Source organism: Thalassophryne amazonica, chromosome 16 (assembly GCF_902500255.1).
Source record: "Thalassophryne amazonica chromosome 16, fThaAma1.1, whole genome shotgun sequence".
In the NCBI taxonomy this organism is placed as follows: Eukaryota; Metazoa; Chordata; class Actinopteri; order Batrachoidiformes; family Batrachoididae; genus Thalassophryne; species Thalassophryne amazonica.
The window spans coordinates 37,689,218-37,707,550 of record NC_047118.1 but is presented as its reverse complement, the minus strand read 5'-3'; the positions used below and the strand labels follow the sequence as shown (position 1 = coordinate 37,707,550).

The 18,333-nt window shown below is 42.2% G+C and overlaps 1 protein-coding gene across 17 annotated transcripts in view; it reads right to left on the bottom strand.

Annotated features, from left to right (window-relative positions):
* Positions 1-18,333, bottom strand: part of nfixb (nuclear factor I/Xb) — a 333,084-nt gene that overhangs the window by 7,700 nt on the left and 307,051 nt on the right. For 10 of the 17 annotated variants that reach the window (XM_034189498.1, XM_034189500.1, XM_034189503.1 and 7 more), the window contains 3 exons: positions 7,358-7,486; positions 3,294-3,469; positions 2,174-2,321 (listed from right to left, as the gene is read on the bottom strand). In XM_034189498.1, coding sequence (XP_034045389.1) covers positions 2,174-2,321; positions 3,294-3,469; positions 7,358-7,486 — 453 coding nt within the window. The remainder of the gene's footprint in view (positions 1-2,173; positions 2,322-3,293; positions 3,470-7,357; positions 7,487-18,333) is intronic. The other 7 variants (XM_034189509.1, XM_034189513.1, XM_034189507.1 and 4 more) reach the window with 3 other exon arrangements.

Sequence of the window (18,333 nt, the reverse complement as noted above, 5' to 3'; positions counted from 1 at the left end):
TGCAATAACAATGCACTGAGCAAAGGGTGTGAATACTTATGTACTTGTGATTTCTTAGTTTTTTTTTTTGTTTTTTTTTAATAAATTTGCAAAATTTTCAAAAATAATGTTTTTTCATGTTGTCATTATGGGATGTCGTGAGTAGAATTTTGAGAGAGAAAAATGAATTTACTCAGGGGAGGTGATGGTCTAGTGGTTAAGTGTTGGGCTTGAGACCAGAGGATCCTTGGTTCAAATCCCAGCCTGACCGGAAAATCACTAAGGACCCTTGGTTAAGGTCCTTAATCCCCTAGTTGCTCCTGATGTGTAGTGAGTACCTTGTAGTGAGTACCTTGTATGGCAGCACCCTCACATCGGGGTGAATGTGAGGCATCATTTGTAAAGCGCTTTGAACATCTGATGCAGATGGAAAATCGCCATATAAATGCAGTCCACTTACTCAATTTTGGAATAAGGCTGTAACAATAAAATGTGGAAAAACTGAAGCACTGTAAATACTTTCCGAATGTACTGTAAATGTGATGTCAGAAAGCAGTGTGTAATTTCCACAGAACCCAGATGTGGATGAAGTTTGGGGGTTAGAGTTATATGCAGCATCCCCCCTCCCCAAGATAAATGGGTGTGAATACTTACGTACATGTGAATGCTTAGTTTATTTTTTAATAAATATGCAAAAATAAAAAAGAAGCTTTTTCATGTTGTCATTATGGGGTGCTGTGAGTAGAATTTTTAGGGAAAGAATTCATTTAACATCACAAAATTTGTAAAAAGTGAAGCGCTGTGAATACTTTCTGGATGCGCTGCATGCCTAGTAAGTACAGTAAGGGTTGGGTAGTACTTTCCTTATCAACGCTGGTACATACAGAGTATTCTAATGCAGGGTGTCACTCCCTGCTAAATCTCAACCATGAAAAGTTACACAGGAAACCTTTGGGATAGCAAAATTATTCAAATATATGCATTATGTGCAAGAAAAAAACACCACCGAGGTCATTAAAACCCCACAGAGATGTGGAATGTAATCTTAGATCTGCCTGAGCACTGAGGATTAAGTTCTGTTGATAACCTCAGTTGGAAGTGATTGAGTCCTGACAGTGAGGATCAGTCTGGGACTTTTAAAACCCACTGGCATCAAAGTCTCTGACAAATTTAGGGCAGTTTGAAGTACCCTATGGACTCCAATTTTCAGGCTTTTCCTAAAAACACTGATGACAATCTCACCAAGAATGTGCAAACTTGTACGGATGAGAAGGAATAAGAGGAAGATTCAAAGTTTATGTGTAAAATAATGAAGTACACGTACAGTATCTGTGTTTTCTAAGAATTAGAATAACATACAGAACACATAAAAGACTCTGAGACATTGATTCAGGGTTAAAAATAAGACACTAAATTTGACGGAGACTTGAAAACAAAAAAAAGTGCTCCATCCAGTGCCCCTCCTACTACAGGTGAGGTGGACAAACCCCACAACTGGACAGAAACCCAAACCCTCAGACTGAAAAGACAACTTGTTCTGCTCAACACCCCCCCTCTCCAAAAAAGCCCATTAGTATTACTTGTAACTGAAAGAAAAACCCCGCCCACCAAAATGAGCTCATCAACAAGTAAGAATTAATTCAGAATGTAATTTGTAATGAAGTAGTTCAGTGGATCATTAATGTTAGATTTTGAGTCCATTTCCAAGGAGCTGCCCTAAACTAGGATCAAATTCAATCAAATTCTTCAAGATTTGATGCTTTTCCACCAGGTTTGCAAAGGAGTCCAGTCAGGGAAGATAAAAGGACTTAGAAAGTGATGCAGTGTCCACAAAAGAGGATGCTGAAACACTGGAGCGGCAAAAAAGATGTAGCACTATTGACCATCACGGACTGAGTAAGTGGTCCTTACACAGAACCGAGAGGAACTCCACAGAAGTCCATTACTAAGCACCAAATCCCTTGGTCTTTGCCTAATTTAACGAACTCCACAGTAAATTCTGTGCTGGCTCCTGCAGGTTTCCCAGGGTTAAGGGAGGTGAGATGTCGGACACACAGGAACAATGATGGCACACAGTTGGAGGAACAACAATGGCGGGAGTCTTCTCAGTGGAGAGGACTGGGATTTTCAGATTTATTTTTTATCTTTTTTGGTTTGTTTGCTTGCTTCTAACGGTCTCTGCGGGGTCACTTACACGGAGATGCGGGCGAGGAGAGTCCGCCATCAGGGGGCGTGCTGTTGGGTTTAGAGTCGGACATAGGGAGGGGCACTGGGCGGGCCACTGGGGGAGGTGGAGGCAGCAAGAAGGAGCCTGGCATTTTGCTCTGGCCGCTCCCGTTTGGCTGCAGACAACACAAACAGGGTCAGGAGGGCGACATGCGACAATCCGCAGACACGGAATGAAAAGGGACACAGCTCGGGAGGCTGGGTCCAAAAAAATATCCATGAGGGAGGAAGAGGAAATGGTGGAAGGAGGAGAGGTGGTGAGAGAAAAAAAACAAAAAAACAAAAAAACAACCAAAAGAATGATGTATGTTGTTCAAATAATAATAATCACCACGGGATTTGATAGGAGTGCAGCTGGAGCTTGGAGTGACAGGTTCCACAAGTATGTTCTGTGGTGGGGGGAGGAAGTGAGGAGGGACGTGAGCAAACACTTGGTTGGGTTTGTCCAAAAAATGACAAAAAAAAAAAAAAAAAAAAAAAAAAAAAAAAAAAAAGAAATTTATAACCATGGGCGAGTCATCTTCTAAACACCAACAATGCCAGATTCAAACAGCCAAACGGCAACTAAAACCATAACAGCGAAAGATGATAACACAATGACAAAACACAGAACACGTATGCTCAACTGGCGTATGCTGAGATTGATTCAACGTACTGATGAGCGGAGCTTCTGAGGGGTTGGGTGGAGCAGATAAAAAACACATAGGAAGGAATGATGTGGCTGGATACAACAAATCGACATCAACAAGACAATACAAAGATTTGTAGTGCAAGTTAAAAACATGTCTACTGTGTCCACGTGTGTCAGGGTTGTTTATGTAGAAGTACTACAAATACGCTGAGGTGGGTGTTGTGACAAAAGTGGATGCATCCATTCAGTTACAGCCATGCATGCATATATGTGCTTCACTTCAAATTTGCTGAATTTTCTAAAATATGCACACAAACTTATTCCTGCAATTTTACCCATCATTAGGCTGCCATTATCTTTTAATGCGGTAACAATTTAAAATGCAGCATACTGTTGCACAGAACTATTTTCACATCCTCCTGGACTGAAGCTGTGAGTCGAGTGCAGCAAGTCGCACCTGTCCGCTGGCCTGCCCCGGGCCATCAGTGCAGACAAACTGCACAAATTCCTTCAGGGGATCCTGTCCAGGGTGGTGGTGGTAACGAATGGTTGGGTGAGTGAAGTACGGGCTGGACTGCTGGATGATGGAGGGAGACGGGAAGTGCAGAGCTGAGGCTGAGGCACGGGGACTCCCTGAGAAGAGAAGAGAATAATCAGGTTACAGAGACGGATGGAGAATACAATCACTTTACAGATGGGAAGAGACGAATCCAGTGACGTCATACCACATCTGCAAAGTGTTTTCCCAACAAAACCTGATTTCAAGTATGTACGAGGTCTCTTAGATAATAAACCGACCCTTTTATTTATTTTTTTAACTATATGGATTTGAATGACATGCGATTACACCAATCATGCTTGAACCCTCGTGCGCATGCGTGAGTTTTTTCACGCGTGTCGGTGACGTCATTTCCCTGTGGGCAGGCCTTGAGTGAGATGTGGTCCCGCCCTCTCGGCTGAATTCCTTTGTTTCACACGCTGCTCGAGACGGCGCGCATTGCTTTATCAAAATTTTTTCTGGACCTGTGAGGAATATCCGAGTGGACACTATTCGAGAAATTAAGCTGGTTTTCTGTGAAAAGTTTAACGGCTGATGAGAGATTATGGGGTGTTTCTGTTGGTGTAAGGACTTCCCACGGAGCGGGACGTCCTGCAGCGCTTCCAGGCGCTGTCGTCGGTCTGTTTCGAGCTGAAAACATCCTAATTTAAGGCTTAATTCACCCAGGACATCGTGAGAGAACAGAGAAGATTCAGAAGAGGCCGGCATGAGGAATTTATGCGGACATTCCACTGTTTAAGGACATTTTTTTAATGAAAGACGTACGCGCAAATTCGCCGAGTCGTTTCCGTGACGTTTCCTAAAGTGTAACCATCACTACAGTAAACCTATAGAGCTCTATGATGGAGACTTAAATATACGCACTCACAGACTATCTAATGCAAATGCACACATGCACTTCTACGTAAGATCCAACATGTTTCTAAAGACAAAAAAACGAGAGCGCTCCTTGGCTGATGTCTTAAATAAGGGGATATTAATGTCGATACGCCTGCGTGCTGTTTTGAGAGTGTGATTCATTGGCTTTGATATAATTTGGCATTCAGACAGCAGGGTGTTTTTCCCCCCTTTGTCTTTTTTGGATGATTTGTTTCACTGTTGAAAACGTCTGGCTCACCTTTGTTATTGTCAGATCACGTGTGAATAAGTTTGAATGTGTACATATATGATGTGTGTGGCGATTCATATATGTGATCATTTTGGTATTGACCATTTTTTTGAGAGAGAGAGAGAGAGAGAGAGAGAGAGAGAGAGAGAGAGAGAGAGAGCGCACCATCTACAGACTGAATATGGAACGGTGTGTGTGTGTGTATTGGGGGGGGGGGGGGTGGCAGTTGGTTGAGCACCATTAAACACAAAGACCTCACTGTCGAACCTATATCCATCACTAAACCTCCTTGATTTCTCTTAGAATGGTGAAGCCTGTTTTTCAAACTGTGCCAGTGTGCCGCCTGCCCCATTTCATCCAGGACCCCCAGCTGCCCACGTACCCCTGCCAACATGCCCGCATCTTAGACATTGTGTGTGTGTGTGTGTGTGTGTGTATATACACAGCACCCTATGCCTCTGAGCCCAGTAACACCTTTCTCCAGTGCCAGGCTGTCTGCTCCCCAGTGGAGCTGTGTTCTTGCCCCTATAGTCTCCTACTAATCCCATTAGAGACTGAGCGAAGGCCAAACACACTGGGGCTATGTGAGGGCAGGTGTGAAGTGGTATAAGGTGGTGGTGAAGCGGGTGAGTGATATGACCTAAAATTATGACATTTTCCCCCACTTTTTGAATATTGACTGACTTATATCATGGTATTACCGGTTTGGCACTGTATGACCCATTTAATAATGACCTTATTTGAGCAAGAGTTTAACCTGGACTGCTTTCATTTTAAAACCAGTTAATTCAAAGGTAAAATATGGATATAAAACTTCATGAATGAAAGCTTCATGTAGTTTTAAATTCGTTAAGGTATGTACAAGCAAGCTGTGCAGAAGTCTGCCAGTTCACACAAAAAAATTCCAGTACTGTAAACTCATGTCTTCATGTGAAAAGGACTATCACCAGTTACTTCTACAAGGAAAGTATTTAAAAGGTGTTCTAACTCGTGTGGTGCTCAACAGAAAAGGGACAAAATGGGTGCCACGGACTGATGGTACGAACTCCATAACCACCACCTTGCACCAGCAGTGCAGGTGGCTAACCATTGCACGCTCCCCTGTGCCACATCTCCAACTTTTAAATCTCACTGGATCGAGACATCCACACAGCAAAACAAAGCTGATGATGTGGTGAGCACTTTGATGCCAGCAGCAGCAATAGTGTGTACAATGATAAGAAATTCTGCAAAAAGAAACAAGTTACAACTGCAGGCAACAAAAACAACGAGATATCATACATGTGTGTGAACGTATGAGTGGACACAGGATCGACTGAAGCTACAGCTCAAGAGGGATAGAGGGTCTCTCAACAACCACGGAGGACTGTTTAATGACGCGGCGGTCAACCTCATTGATTCACATCTGCTCGACGGCCTAAAAATCCTTTGATGTCATCTGGCTGCAGAACTAAAGCACATGGGTAATTATCTCCAGTGAGCTTATTCAGCAAGTGAACTCACCAAGATGCACTTACTGAAAAGAAGAGGGTGTCTCTCTTTATCCATTTGTGCTGTATTGATAAATTTAAGAGTGATGATTCATTGTCAAAGTTCCTGTGGCTGTTTTTGATAATTGATGTTAACATGAGCTGCTTGTTGCTGCTGATTCACACAGCGGCAAGTCACACTCACTTCCTAATTTTCTGCCCTGCCAGGTTGAGTACAGCCACACGTATGCTCATCCACACACATCAGCACAGGGTTCAAACACAAAGAACAGCTACAGTCGTTTGGAAGAAGTAGAATGGAGAGGCAACATTTTAGCCCAATATTCACATTACAACAAATTTTAAAAATGAGTTTCCAACATGCTATTTAGTTTATCAAACCTTCCTTTAAAGAATTACACATAGTGCACCTAGAAATGTAGTAATCACAAATTAAATAAGATAAAAACAGGAAAGCATGATACACAGCTTTCAGTGGAGTAGTTTTAAGACTTTGTTAAAGTTATAGTCTTCACTTTTGTGGAACCTGCACTGCATGCAAATGTACAACCTCACTGTAACATCTCTATCTGTGTCAACTATAAAAAATAAAAAATAATTGATTTCATTATTTAATATTTCACAACCCAAACAATCAGTTTACAATGATATAGAGAAAAGAGACAAATGTGCATCTTTGAACGTCCTCATCTGACAAAATTTAATATTTTCTCTAGAGGAATAATTTCCACAATAATGAATCATCAAAATATTTGGCACTTCTCTGATCACCTAATTGATTATTCCAATAATTGTTTGAGCACTAACTTATTTTTTTGCAGATTCATTTTTGAAATCAATGTCTTCAAACAAATTGATCCCGCATTATTTCAGTCACTGCAAGTGTGTAGTCACAAGTGTCATTTATTTAGTATAAAACAAAAAGCTGTCGCCTGCTGTTACACTGAGAAAAGCTAAGCGATGCAGTCATCTGACAGGTGTGAATAGAGGTCTACGACAAAGTGCAGCCGCTTGACTTGTTCTTCCATAAAAAAAAACAAAAACATCTACAGATCAAGATGGAAAAGAATGACCATGGCATTATGCAGCCCACCACCAGAGAGACCCAGAAAAGTCCACCACAGAAATTCCCCTGAGAGCCCCGTCACCAAGTTGCCCTGAATTCTACAAGATCAAAGGAGGAGGTAAAGGTGAGCACAGGTCTGCAGAGTTACAGCCAGCGTCATTCCCAGCCACTCTCATCGCCCACAGACAATGCTCCCACCGCTACGCCAGGGAAGGGGTGGGGCCTGGAGAAGTGGGGTGGGTAGAAGGGGATGGTGGGGGGCATAGGTCGAGGGGATCGGGAGCTGGGTTGGTCTCACCTGGTCTCACTCCTGCCAGCATTGGCAGTGGGTGGTGGGTGAACGCCATGCGGGGGGACCTCGTCTGGGAGGACAGGGCGCTGAAATCGAATTTCCCCGGCTTCTTAAGAGAACCAGGCGATGAGAGTCCTGGTAAAAAAAGGGGATCAACAAAATGGCAGAACAGAGACGAGGTTTTAATCAAACATGGCTGCTTGTCTTACCTTGACTATTTAGAAAAGACAAAAGAAAAAATAAACTTAGACTTTAATTTTTTTTTTTTTGTCTGATTATAAGAATTAAATGAAGACTGGCTGAAGTCAAGACTGATCAATTGATTCATTCCCTAGCTGCTGTTTGGTTTAGCATACATCCGTTACTCTAGCTACATATGTTTGTGTACAGACAGTGGGCTGTACCATGTTGGTCAGACCCAGGAGACTGAGGTCAGGGTCGAGGGAGAGGCCATGTTTTGAAGCAGCAGGGGTTCAGAGTGAAGAGGGGTGACGGGATAGAGAAGGGGGTCGGGAGGCTCAGGGTGTCGGGGGAGAGGAGAACTGGGGAACGCAATATCAGACCAACTACGGTCGCTACTGAGGGTCTGGAAAAGACATCCTGCTACGTTCACTCACATAATACAGACCAAACCACTGAGGCTCAGCGCTGCATCACATGCTTCCTGTCAGCTGGCTGTGAAATTATCCCTGTCCTTTTTGGGAAACCTTATAAATATCAAAGTATCTCTCAACTCCAAAGCCACAATGATCTCAGAGCTCATCCGGTGTACAGACAGCAAACTCTGCAGCTATCCAGAAGTGTAGGAACACACCAACCAGCCTACTCACTGCACTCCTCAGGCCACGGAGCATTTTTCAGGTGCAAAGAAAGAATCGGCTACATATAGCTGCAAAAGAAAATGTCAAAACACAGTTGTGAACCTTTTGATGTAGTGCCATTTTGCACATCTGGTTTATGTTGCTTCCTTTACGGTCTTTCATAAAGAAGCTCTTAAGCTCTCCTGTGCACGTGCACAGTTGAGGCAAGGTGGCGAGCGCAAGGCAAACAGCCAGTGAGAGCTGGATGGAGAGAGTTAAGGAGGGGAGGAGTGGTGACGGCATGGCCGCCACACATAGACAAACATATTAAAGTGTCCCCCTCTGTCTATAAACGTCGGCTGAGGCTAAAGAACTGCATGAAATATTCCTCGCTTTGGTAAAACCGGGCACACTAAGTATAGGCTAGGCTCACCAGCGGACCAGAAACATGGCCAAAAGTGTGAGCGCTGCAGATAAAAGGGACTCTCTTCTGTGATCAAGGCCTCATGTGGTGGGAACTGAGGGAACTTATTTTGATGTATGGTAATCTGAAGGCACAATTTAGAGCTTCAGGGTTTGAGAACCAGAGCCAAATGGTGTATTTGACCTCTGCCCACAATGTTGAATATATGCTGAAATAAAAGTCTAGAAAGATCAATCCATAAAACAGAGAATAATGAGGAAGTAAAAGTACAGAAAAATGCATCAGTATGGATGCACAGAGCTCATTTTTTTTCTGGAACATAATGAGCTCATGCCTTGTTTGCTGCAGAACTGGTGGAATAAATTCACTGATAAACAACCGCGTTGAGCAAAAGCCCCATAAACGACTAAACGACACAATATTCACACATATAAAACAAACACACTCAAAAAAAGACGCAAGTAATTTCAACATGGCCCACAGTGATGTGGAAATAGATTTTATGAGCTAAGCACATAAAGCCCAACAGAGCAGGTTTCTAAAAGGCTGTTTTTAAATGTTACACTGGGAAATGTTTTATCACCATTTACCCACCATGCTCATAGGCTGCATGGGCACAGCTGTGCATGTGTGGGCATCAATAAGTATAGAAAAAGGTGGGCGCCAGAATTTATTATGTTCCACTAGGCACATCACGTGACTCCAAAAGTAGGTGGGAGGAGCGGGCGCAGTAGGAAGAGGGAGCTTTAAGAAGACAAACGCACATAGTGACACTCCTTTAGAGCCATTTGTGTTAAGAGAATTTGCGCAAATCACTAAAAGTGGATCACCAGTGGCTGGTAGCTTGTACACAGAGTTCAGACTTTTGCTGTAACTGCAGAAGTACATTTATGCATTCAAACTTTGCTTTACAATAGATACAGTAGACTCAAGTGTTCAGTTTTTGTGAGAAATGATGAAAGGATGCTAACCTTTAATCAGACATCCATAATAATAATAATAACAACAACAATAAGTAAATAAAGTGATAAAACTATGTATTAATGGGTATTCATAGAAATATTGGTGCTATTTAAGGCACATTCCCTGCAATTAGCAGAGCATATAAAGCATTAACAAGTCAGTCCATGCTCAATCCTTCCCCCCAACTCATGAACAAGACCCGAATTTACTTGAACTTCTCCACTTGGGATGGTAACTCTCCCCTGACCCAGAGGGGACAATCCACCCTTTTCCAAAAGAAGACCATGGTCTCAGATTTGGAGGTGCTGATCCCCAGAAAATAATTAACAGACTTAACAAAACAAAACTGTTAGATTCATTCATTCACTGGGGACCTGCTTAGTCCTGTTCAGGATTGCCGGGTTGTAATATTAATCATATAAAATTAAGCAAGTCTCTTTGAGATCTCCCTTGTTTTCACTCTAGGTCACCACAGCAGATCCCAGATGAATCCACATACTGCTTTGGCATAGGTTTTACGCAGGATGTTATTCCTGATGCAACTCCATACTGGAGAATGGGAAGGGGTCAGGTGTTTGAACCCAGAAACCTTCAGCACTGGAAACAAGCGCACTTAACCACTTAGCCACCACCTGTTATATTAATTTAATCAAATAATAAATACATAAATACATAAACATTGATTATAAAGCTAAGTGTTAGCTGCAGCCCTAGTTCAATTTGTGATGCAACAAATTAAACACATCTATGCACTTGAGAAACTTAAATTCCTGGCAATGGCATTAAAAAAAGTACCCAAGTGAAAACCTGTAAATACATCAGTGTATAGCTAAAAAGAATCATAACCTGAGCTAAAATACAAGATAATCACTTATAAATGGCATTGATCTTTGGCACAATAAATTCCATTTGCGTAATTATTAAAGAGGGGTGCAGGTAATCTAGTTTTGTTTTTAGCCAAAAATCAATTAAATAGCTTCCTAAAAGAGGCAGTGTGGAAGAGCAGCTGACCGCTCATAAAAAGTTTTAACAAGATAAAAAGTATATGGCCATGTGCTGCAGTCAGCAGAACATCAGCAGTCAGTGCTCGTCATCCATCTGGTGCTGATGTTGTATTTCTGGTGGCACATTTTAAGTTTTGCTTGTTAATACATCAGAAGCAATTAAAATACCAATAAATGCTGCTGCAAAGCAAAACTGTGATGAGCTTTCCATATGCACACGTCAGTACCTGTCTCATAAAAACAATAATGTGTAGCGTAGTTAATATTTTGGTGAACTATGTACTCGTATTCTGTCAATAATCAGATACAAAGTTTTCAGGAAGCATTTGTCTGGCTATGGTCAAGATACTGTACCTCAAAATGTTAAAGATGAATTTCACAGAGATGTTTTTTGTTTTGTTTTTTTTTGGGGGGGGGGGGGGGGGGGGGGGCTTGTTCAAGGAAGAGCTGAATTTGCAACTGAGGCAGATATTGATATTGATCGAGCCCTGGATCAATTTGAAAGTTTTTTCACCTTCAATATCAAGGAAAACTACAATCCATGTGAGTCCTACTATAAACTGTTAACGTGCAGTTTGATTGAGATCAAGATGTGGATTTGGTAGAATAAGGTATGAATTAGTATGAATTATTCATTATTTCAATGCTGATAAATCCCCTCCATTTTACAGGTATCCTGAAAACCAGTAAACAAAGAGACAGAGATAGGTAGATAGAATGAAAATTGAGTCTCCCCTCGGTTTTTAACACGGTAACTCAAAAACAATAGAAGCTATTATCTCATAAATCACCAAATTCAAAGGCAGCATAATGACAACAAACTCATTATAAAACTGGTTGAACTTTAATCCACCAGATCAATCAATAAGTATATTTGTGTTGCTTATGAAATATCCGACAGATATGCCTGCCTTATACTGGGTGTTTAGTGGATTGGGAGGAGGGAGAGGGAGAGAGAGGGGGACCTTTTACGCAAAAAAAGACTAAATCAATTAAGTAAATCGTGAATTTTTGAATGTTCCACGGGAGTTACAATCGAAACTTCAACACGATGATACTTGTGGAAAGGATTTCGTACAACTTCAACCGCAAAAGAGGTGGTGGAATGTGGTGGTGGTGTTTTTTTTTGGGGGGGGGGGGCATTTCAGTACAGCAATGTACTAAATAAGAGAATCAATCCATTATTTTCTGATTGTTCAGCATTGGTATGATTCAAATAACACGGTGTACTTTCACATAACCACGCGGAAAGCATTTTATAGCAATGAAGCTGAAGCAGAATTCTTCCTTCTCGCTCTAACTCTCTCAAAATGATGGTTTGAAGTAACATGTAGCTTGAAATTAGGTTGTTTGTCACTTTCTTTCATGTCCAAAGCCCAGGGTTGATGGCCACTAAGGTCATCGCTGCCTTTCAAAGACACAAATCAACACTGAATCTATATTTTTTGGACTGCCCGACCAAGATGGCGTAGTGTAAAGAGCTGGTGGAAGCTGCTATCTTGGACTGCACTTGATTAAGAATGTAACAGGTAAACTTTCGAACATTACATTTAATGCAATCACATTTTTACACAATGTTATCATTTAGTGCCCTGTTCCTATTTGTGGCTGCATTATAATTTAAAAAGTGCTACCAATGGGGCAGTGCAGTCTCATTTGAACCACTGCGTGACATCACAGGATTTGACCACTTCCGGGGAGAGCCTGCACAAACATAGTATCACTTCTAATGGAAAAATGGTGTAACTGGTTTCTTTTCGGCTACAATCACCGAAGCAGTCATGAAACGTGCAGTTTTTTTCAGTTTCCAGTAGAGAAAGGAAGACAAGGCAAATGGAAGAGGTTGTGTTTGTAAGTTTTAGTGAGATTTACAGATCTTGACAGATTAGCTGTGGTTTCTCATCGATGCCTGCACAACCGTCTCACCATGTTTGAGCTCCGGGTCATAACCAAACCGCAACACATGTCCACTTTCCACCGCATCTTCACTCTGTTTGCATTTTCGCCTGTAAGTTGCTCAAAACCACAGACAGACAAGTGACTGAGCAATAATGGGGCTGTCCCCGGAAGTACATTTATTGCGTCGTATGCTCTTTCATTTTAACCCTTTAGCGCCCACCCTCAAATGAGACTATGGTACCCGACAGGTTAGTGGGATCGGACATGGGCTTCAAATATGCAGACCTGGATTTGATTCCTGTTCATCCTGTGTCCGTAGACAAGACACTTCATCTGCATAATTCCAGTACATGCAGTTGTAAATGAGTACTGGTCTTGGCTGGAGAAGTAACCTGTGATGGACTGGCATTCCCTCCAGGGGGAGTTGTAGACTCTAATCTGCTTCACTCTACAGAATCCAGAGATAACCACCAGCACCAGTACTTTTAACTGGTACTTTGATTATTAAATGTCTATACTGCTTTAAAAAAACTAAACCCCATCATGTCACAATACATCATTACAGCCACGTATATTTGGTTCCAGGTCTTGTGTTACATACAGAGATGACTGTGTAGCACCAAATTACCAATTCAATTACTACAAGCTTATTATGCATACACAGCCTTAAATTATACATACTGCTTTTAGTCTGTGATTTTTCCCTAATTAGTTGGTATCTTGCTGAAGTATCTGGTTCTACGTGGCGCCAGAAGCAGCAAATGAGGCCCAGATGCCCAATGAAAGCGTTGTCTGATAAAGCTAACAGAAGTTACTCTGATCTCTCCCTTAATCTGTGTGTGTGTGCGTGTGTGTGTGTGTTGTGTGCGTAAGTGCGCACAGTTGTTTGTTGTACATTATTTCTGTGTCCTGCTCCTGGCACACTGCAGGAGCAGACTGGCAGCCAGTTGCTCCCATGACCCTCTAGTCTTGCCACGCTAACAAGCTGGCGACTACACTAACCTCAAACTGTCACAGAACCACGCACTCACACATGCACGCACACCCAGGACACTCACACAGGCTTCATTCAGGTAAGAACACACAACAATGCAGAGTACATTAACAGAGCGGCATCCTTCATTAAGTGACTACCTTGCACATCATTAGCACTCATAAACACTAAAGCAATGTGCTTCAAGCAAAGCAAGGACAGCCAACAGATACCAAACAATGCCAAACTCACAGTTCTATGCCCATAACATCGAGTAATGAGGTGAAACTCAGGCCAATGTTAAAACACTCCAGAAAACCAGTTACTAAAAAGTTGAGTTGCCTGAAGACTGCAGGTTTCCCCACCACCGAGCAGGATAAGCAAGCAGGCAGACAGGGAGAGGCGACGAGAGGAGGCTTAATGATGAATTACATGATCACATGCTATGCCTCAGAGCTTCTCATTCAGGTAGACAATCACCTCCAGAGTGGGAAGAAGCAGAGGACCCTCCCTCCATCTCCTACCCCCCACCTCTCCTCTCCTCTTCCCATCTCTCACTCCCAACACCACCACCACCATCACCAGAACAGATGTCTGCTGTAACCCAGTAGCTCCCTTCGCTGTAGACACATGGAGGCGCCATCTGGACCAGAGCGCTGCTCCTCTCCAGACTGGGGAGTGTGTCTGTGTGTTTGTGTGAATGTAAATCAGAGAACGAGCGTACACACGCGCTTAAATTTAGTCCTGTCTGCGTGTGTCATTTGTAAATGTGTGTGCTGGTGAGTAAGCTCGTCTCAGAGACAGAAGGTGTCTTATGTATTGATGACACACCTGAGTGCCTTTAGTCTTGTTTGTTTGGGTCATATGTTGTTTTTCCTGGGCCGCCTTTCTTTCAGAGACAGTTGAATCAAGGCCCGAAGCAGGTGAGACACCACTCAACAGCTCTGACTAAACAACTGGCTGGATGAAGCGGCCAATGCCGCTGCTCAACGGGGCCTAATTCGCAGACCTCTTCTCCATCCTTCATTGTTCATGTTCACTCTTATGATTTGGAAAGGAAATTACGACGCCCAAAGCTCTCGACCAAATGTTGGCGAAAAACTCACATTGCCTCAGAAATTTTGTTTGTATTCAAGTGGTGAGGCAATGAGAGCGATGCAGAATGTGAAAATGCAAAATACTTCAAGTAATTAAACATTTGAACAAAAGCAACTACACAGTGCAAACAGTGGCCCCGACTGATCAGTTCCCTTCTTTTTCTCGTCATAATGTCACACAACGCATATTTCTGCCAAGTAGATACTAATACTAATAATGTGATATGGATTAGGGAAGACAAGAATTGCTGATGCAATGCTCCTCCTCGTAATTTCCCAAAAACGTAGTTCACATGTCAAACAATGATGATTTTGAATTAATCTTCTTAACTGTAATTTTGCTAATTTGCAGAAAGCTTGCTAATTGCTATGTCCATCCAAAACAAAGGGACAGTGACAAAAATGTAGCATGTGGACCCAAAAATTGGTAGCCCACTTTACGGGAAGGAATAAACTATGTTGTTGATATTGATATTGTTGTTGCGATAAGATAAACATTTATAATATACAATTTAGTATAGGACAAGGAAGTCTTGTCTTGGTGTTTTCCCTCAGTATTTCCTGCAATTAGCAGAAGCACTGCTGACTCATCCTAAGTTGAAAGTTACAATTGAGTAGGCCACCATGAATCCCAGCAACAAAAAAAAAAATTAGGACACAAAGCCAGTTAATGGCACTGACAGAGCGTTGCAATCACAAGGGTTTTGACACGTTCAGTTTCACAGAAATGTGAAACCACTGCTGAGTCCCCAATTTTACCAATGCATACTGATCCCTTTGGGACCCGTTACACAGGATGGTGTCATTTGTGAAGCCGTTGTGCATTCTAAAACTTTGTGGAGATGCAGAAGGGACACACTTTTCTGTGTGACTGCTTCAGCATCCCTTGTGCGTCATTGTTGTCTCCGACAAAGTTAGGGCGGTAAAGATGGTGTCACATTTCCACCGAGATCTGCAGCTTTTTTTGACATACAAGGTCTATTAGATAATAAACCGAACCCTTTCATTTTTTTTTTTTTTAACTATATGGATTTGAATGACGTGCGATTACACCAATCATGCTTGAACCCTCGTGCGCATGCGTGAGTTTTTTCACGTGTGTCGGTGACATCATTTCCCTGTGGGCAGGCCTTGAGTGAGATGTGGTCCCGCCCTCTCGGCTGAATTCCTTTGTTTCACACGCTGCTCGAGACGGCGCGCGTTGCTTTATCAAAACTTTTTCTGGACCTTGAGGAATATCCGAGTAGACACTATTCGAGAAATTAAGCTGGTTTTCGGTGAAAGGTTTAACGGCTGATGAGAGATTATGGGGTGTTTCTGTCTGTGTAAGGACTTCCCATGGAGTGGGACGTCGTGCAGCGCTTCCAGGCGCCGTCGTCGGCCTCTTTCGACCTGAAAACATCCTAATTTAAGGCTTAATTCACCCAGGACGTCGTGAGAGAACAGAGAAGATTCAGAAGAGGCCGGCATGAGGACTTTATGCGGACATTCCACTGTTTAAGGACATTTTTTAATGAAAGACGTGCGCGCAAATTCGCCGAGTCGTTTCCGTGACGACTCGGCAAATCTGTGTGCGCTGCGACAGGAAAAACACCTCCGTGTTGAAAACCATTTGTAAAATTCAGGAGGCTTTTGATGGTTTTCAACAAGTGAGTAACTGAGAAATTGTTTAACAGCTTGGGCATGTTCCAACTTGCCCGTTAAGGTTTCCAACGGAGGTGTTTTTCCTGTCGTGACCCCCCGCGGTCGGGTCCGGCCCGACATGCGACTCTGCCCGCACGTTCTTTCATTACAAAATGTCCGTTAACAATGGAATGTCCGAATAAACTACTCATGCCGACTTCTGAAAGTTTTCTGTTCTCTGACGACTTACTGGGTCAACAGAGCCTGAAATGTGGAAGTTTTCAACTTGAAACGGCGAGACGCTGCCGCCTTGAAGCGCATATCGCCGTCAGGCGCCGTGGGCCGTCCTTAAAGCGACACTACCAGACCAAAATCTCTCATCAGCCGTTAAAATTTTTACCGAAAACCAGATGAATTTATCGAATGGTGTCCACTCAGTTGTGCCTTACAGTTTTGAAAAAAATTTGATCAAACAAAGCAGCAGTCTCTGAGCCATTCCTAAACAATGAAAAAAATCGACAAGAGGGTGGGCAACTCCTCACTCAAAGACTGCCTACAGGCGAATGACGTAACCGACAGGCGTGAAAAAACTCTCGCATGCCCACGAGGGTTCAAGCATGTCTGATGTAATCACACGTGATTCAAATCCATATGGTTTTTGAAAAAAATAATAAGGTCGTATACTTTTCTAATAGACCTCGTATACAGTAGTGTTCAGAATAATAGTAGTGCTATGTGACTAAAAAGATTAATCCAGGTTTTGAGTATATTTCTTATTGTTACATGGGAAACAAGGTACCAGTAGATTCAGTAGATTCTCACAAATCCAACAAGACCAAGCATTCATGATATGCACACTCTTAAGGCTATGAAATTGGTCTATTAGTAAAAAAAAGTAGAAAAGGGGGTGTTCACAATAATAGCAGCATCTGCTGTTGACGCTACAAACTCAAAACTATTATGTTCAAACTGCTTTTTTAGCAATCCTGTGAATCACTAAACTAGTATTTAGTTGTATAACCACAGTTTTTCATGATTTCTTCACATCTGCGAGGCATTAATTTTGTTGGTTTGGAACCAAGATTTTGCTCATTTACTAGTGTGCTTGGGATCATTGTCTTGTTGAAACACCCATTTCAAGGGCATGTCCTCTTCAGCATAAGGCAACATGACCTCTTCAAGTATTTTGACATATCCAAACTGATCCATGATACCTGGTATGCGATATATAGGCCCAACACCATAGTAGGAGAAACATGCCCATATCATGATTCTTGCACCACCATGCTTCACTGTCTTCACTGTGAACTGTGGCTTGAATTCAGAGTTTGGGGGTCATCTCACAAACTGTCTGCGGCCCTTGGACCCAAAAAGAACAATTTTACTCTCATCAGTCCACAAAATATTCCTCCATTTCTCTTTAGGCCAGTTGATGTGTTCTTTGGCAAATTGTAGCCTCTTCTGCACGTCTTTTATTTAACAGAGGGACTTTGCGGGGATTCTTGCAAATAAATTAGCTTCACACAGGCGTCTTCTAACTGTCACAGCACTTACAGGTAACTCCAGACTGTCTTTGATCATCCTGGAGCTGATCAATGGGCGAGCCTCTGCCATTCTGGTTATTCTTCTATCCATTTTGATGGTTGTTTTCCGTTTTCTTCCACGCGTCTGTTTTTTTGTTGTTGTCCATTTTAAAGCATTGGAGATCATTGTAGATGAACAGCCTATAATGTTTTGCACCTGCGTATAACTTTTCCCCTCTCCAATCAACTTTTTAATCAAACTACGCTGTTCTTCTGAACAATGTCTTGAACGTCCCATTTTCCTCAGGCTTTCAAAGAGAAAAGCATGTTTAACAGGTGCTGGCTTCATCCTTAAATAGGGGACACCTGATTCACATCTGTTTGTTCCATAAAATTGACGAACTCACTGACTGAATGCCACACTGTTGTGAACACCCCATTTTCTACTTTTTTTTACTAATAGCCCAATTTCATAGACTTAAGAGTGTGCATATCATGAATGCTTGGTCTTGTTTTGTGAGAATCTACTGAATCTACTGGTACCTTGTTTCTCATATAACAATAAGAAATATACTCAAAACCTGGATTAATCTTTTTAGTCACATAGCACTACTATTATTCTGAACATTACTGTATGCTGGATTAGAGCAGTATGCAGTTGTCTAAAAGCATGACG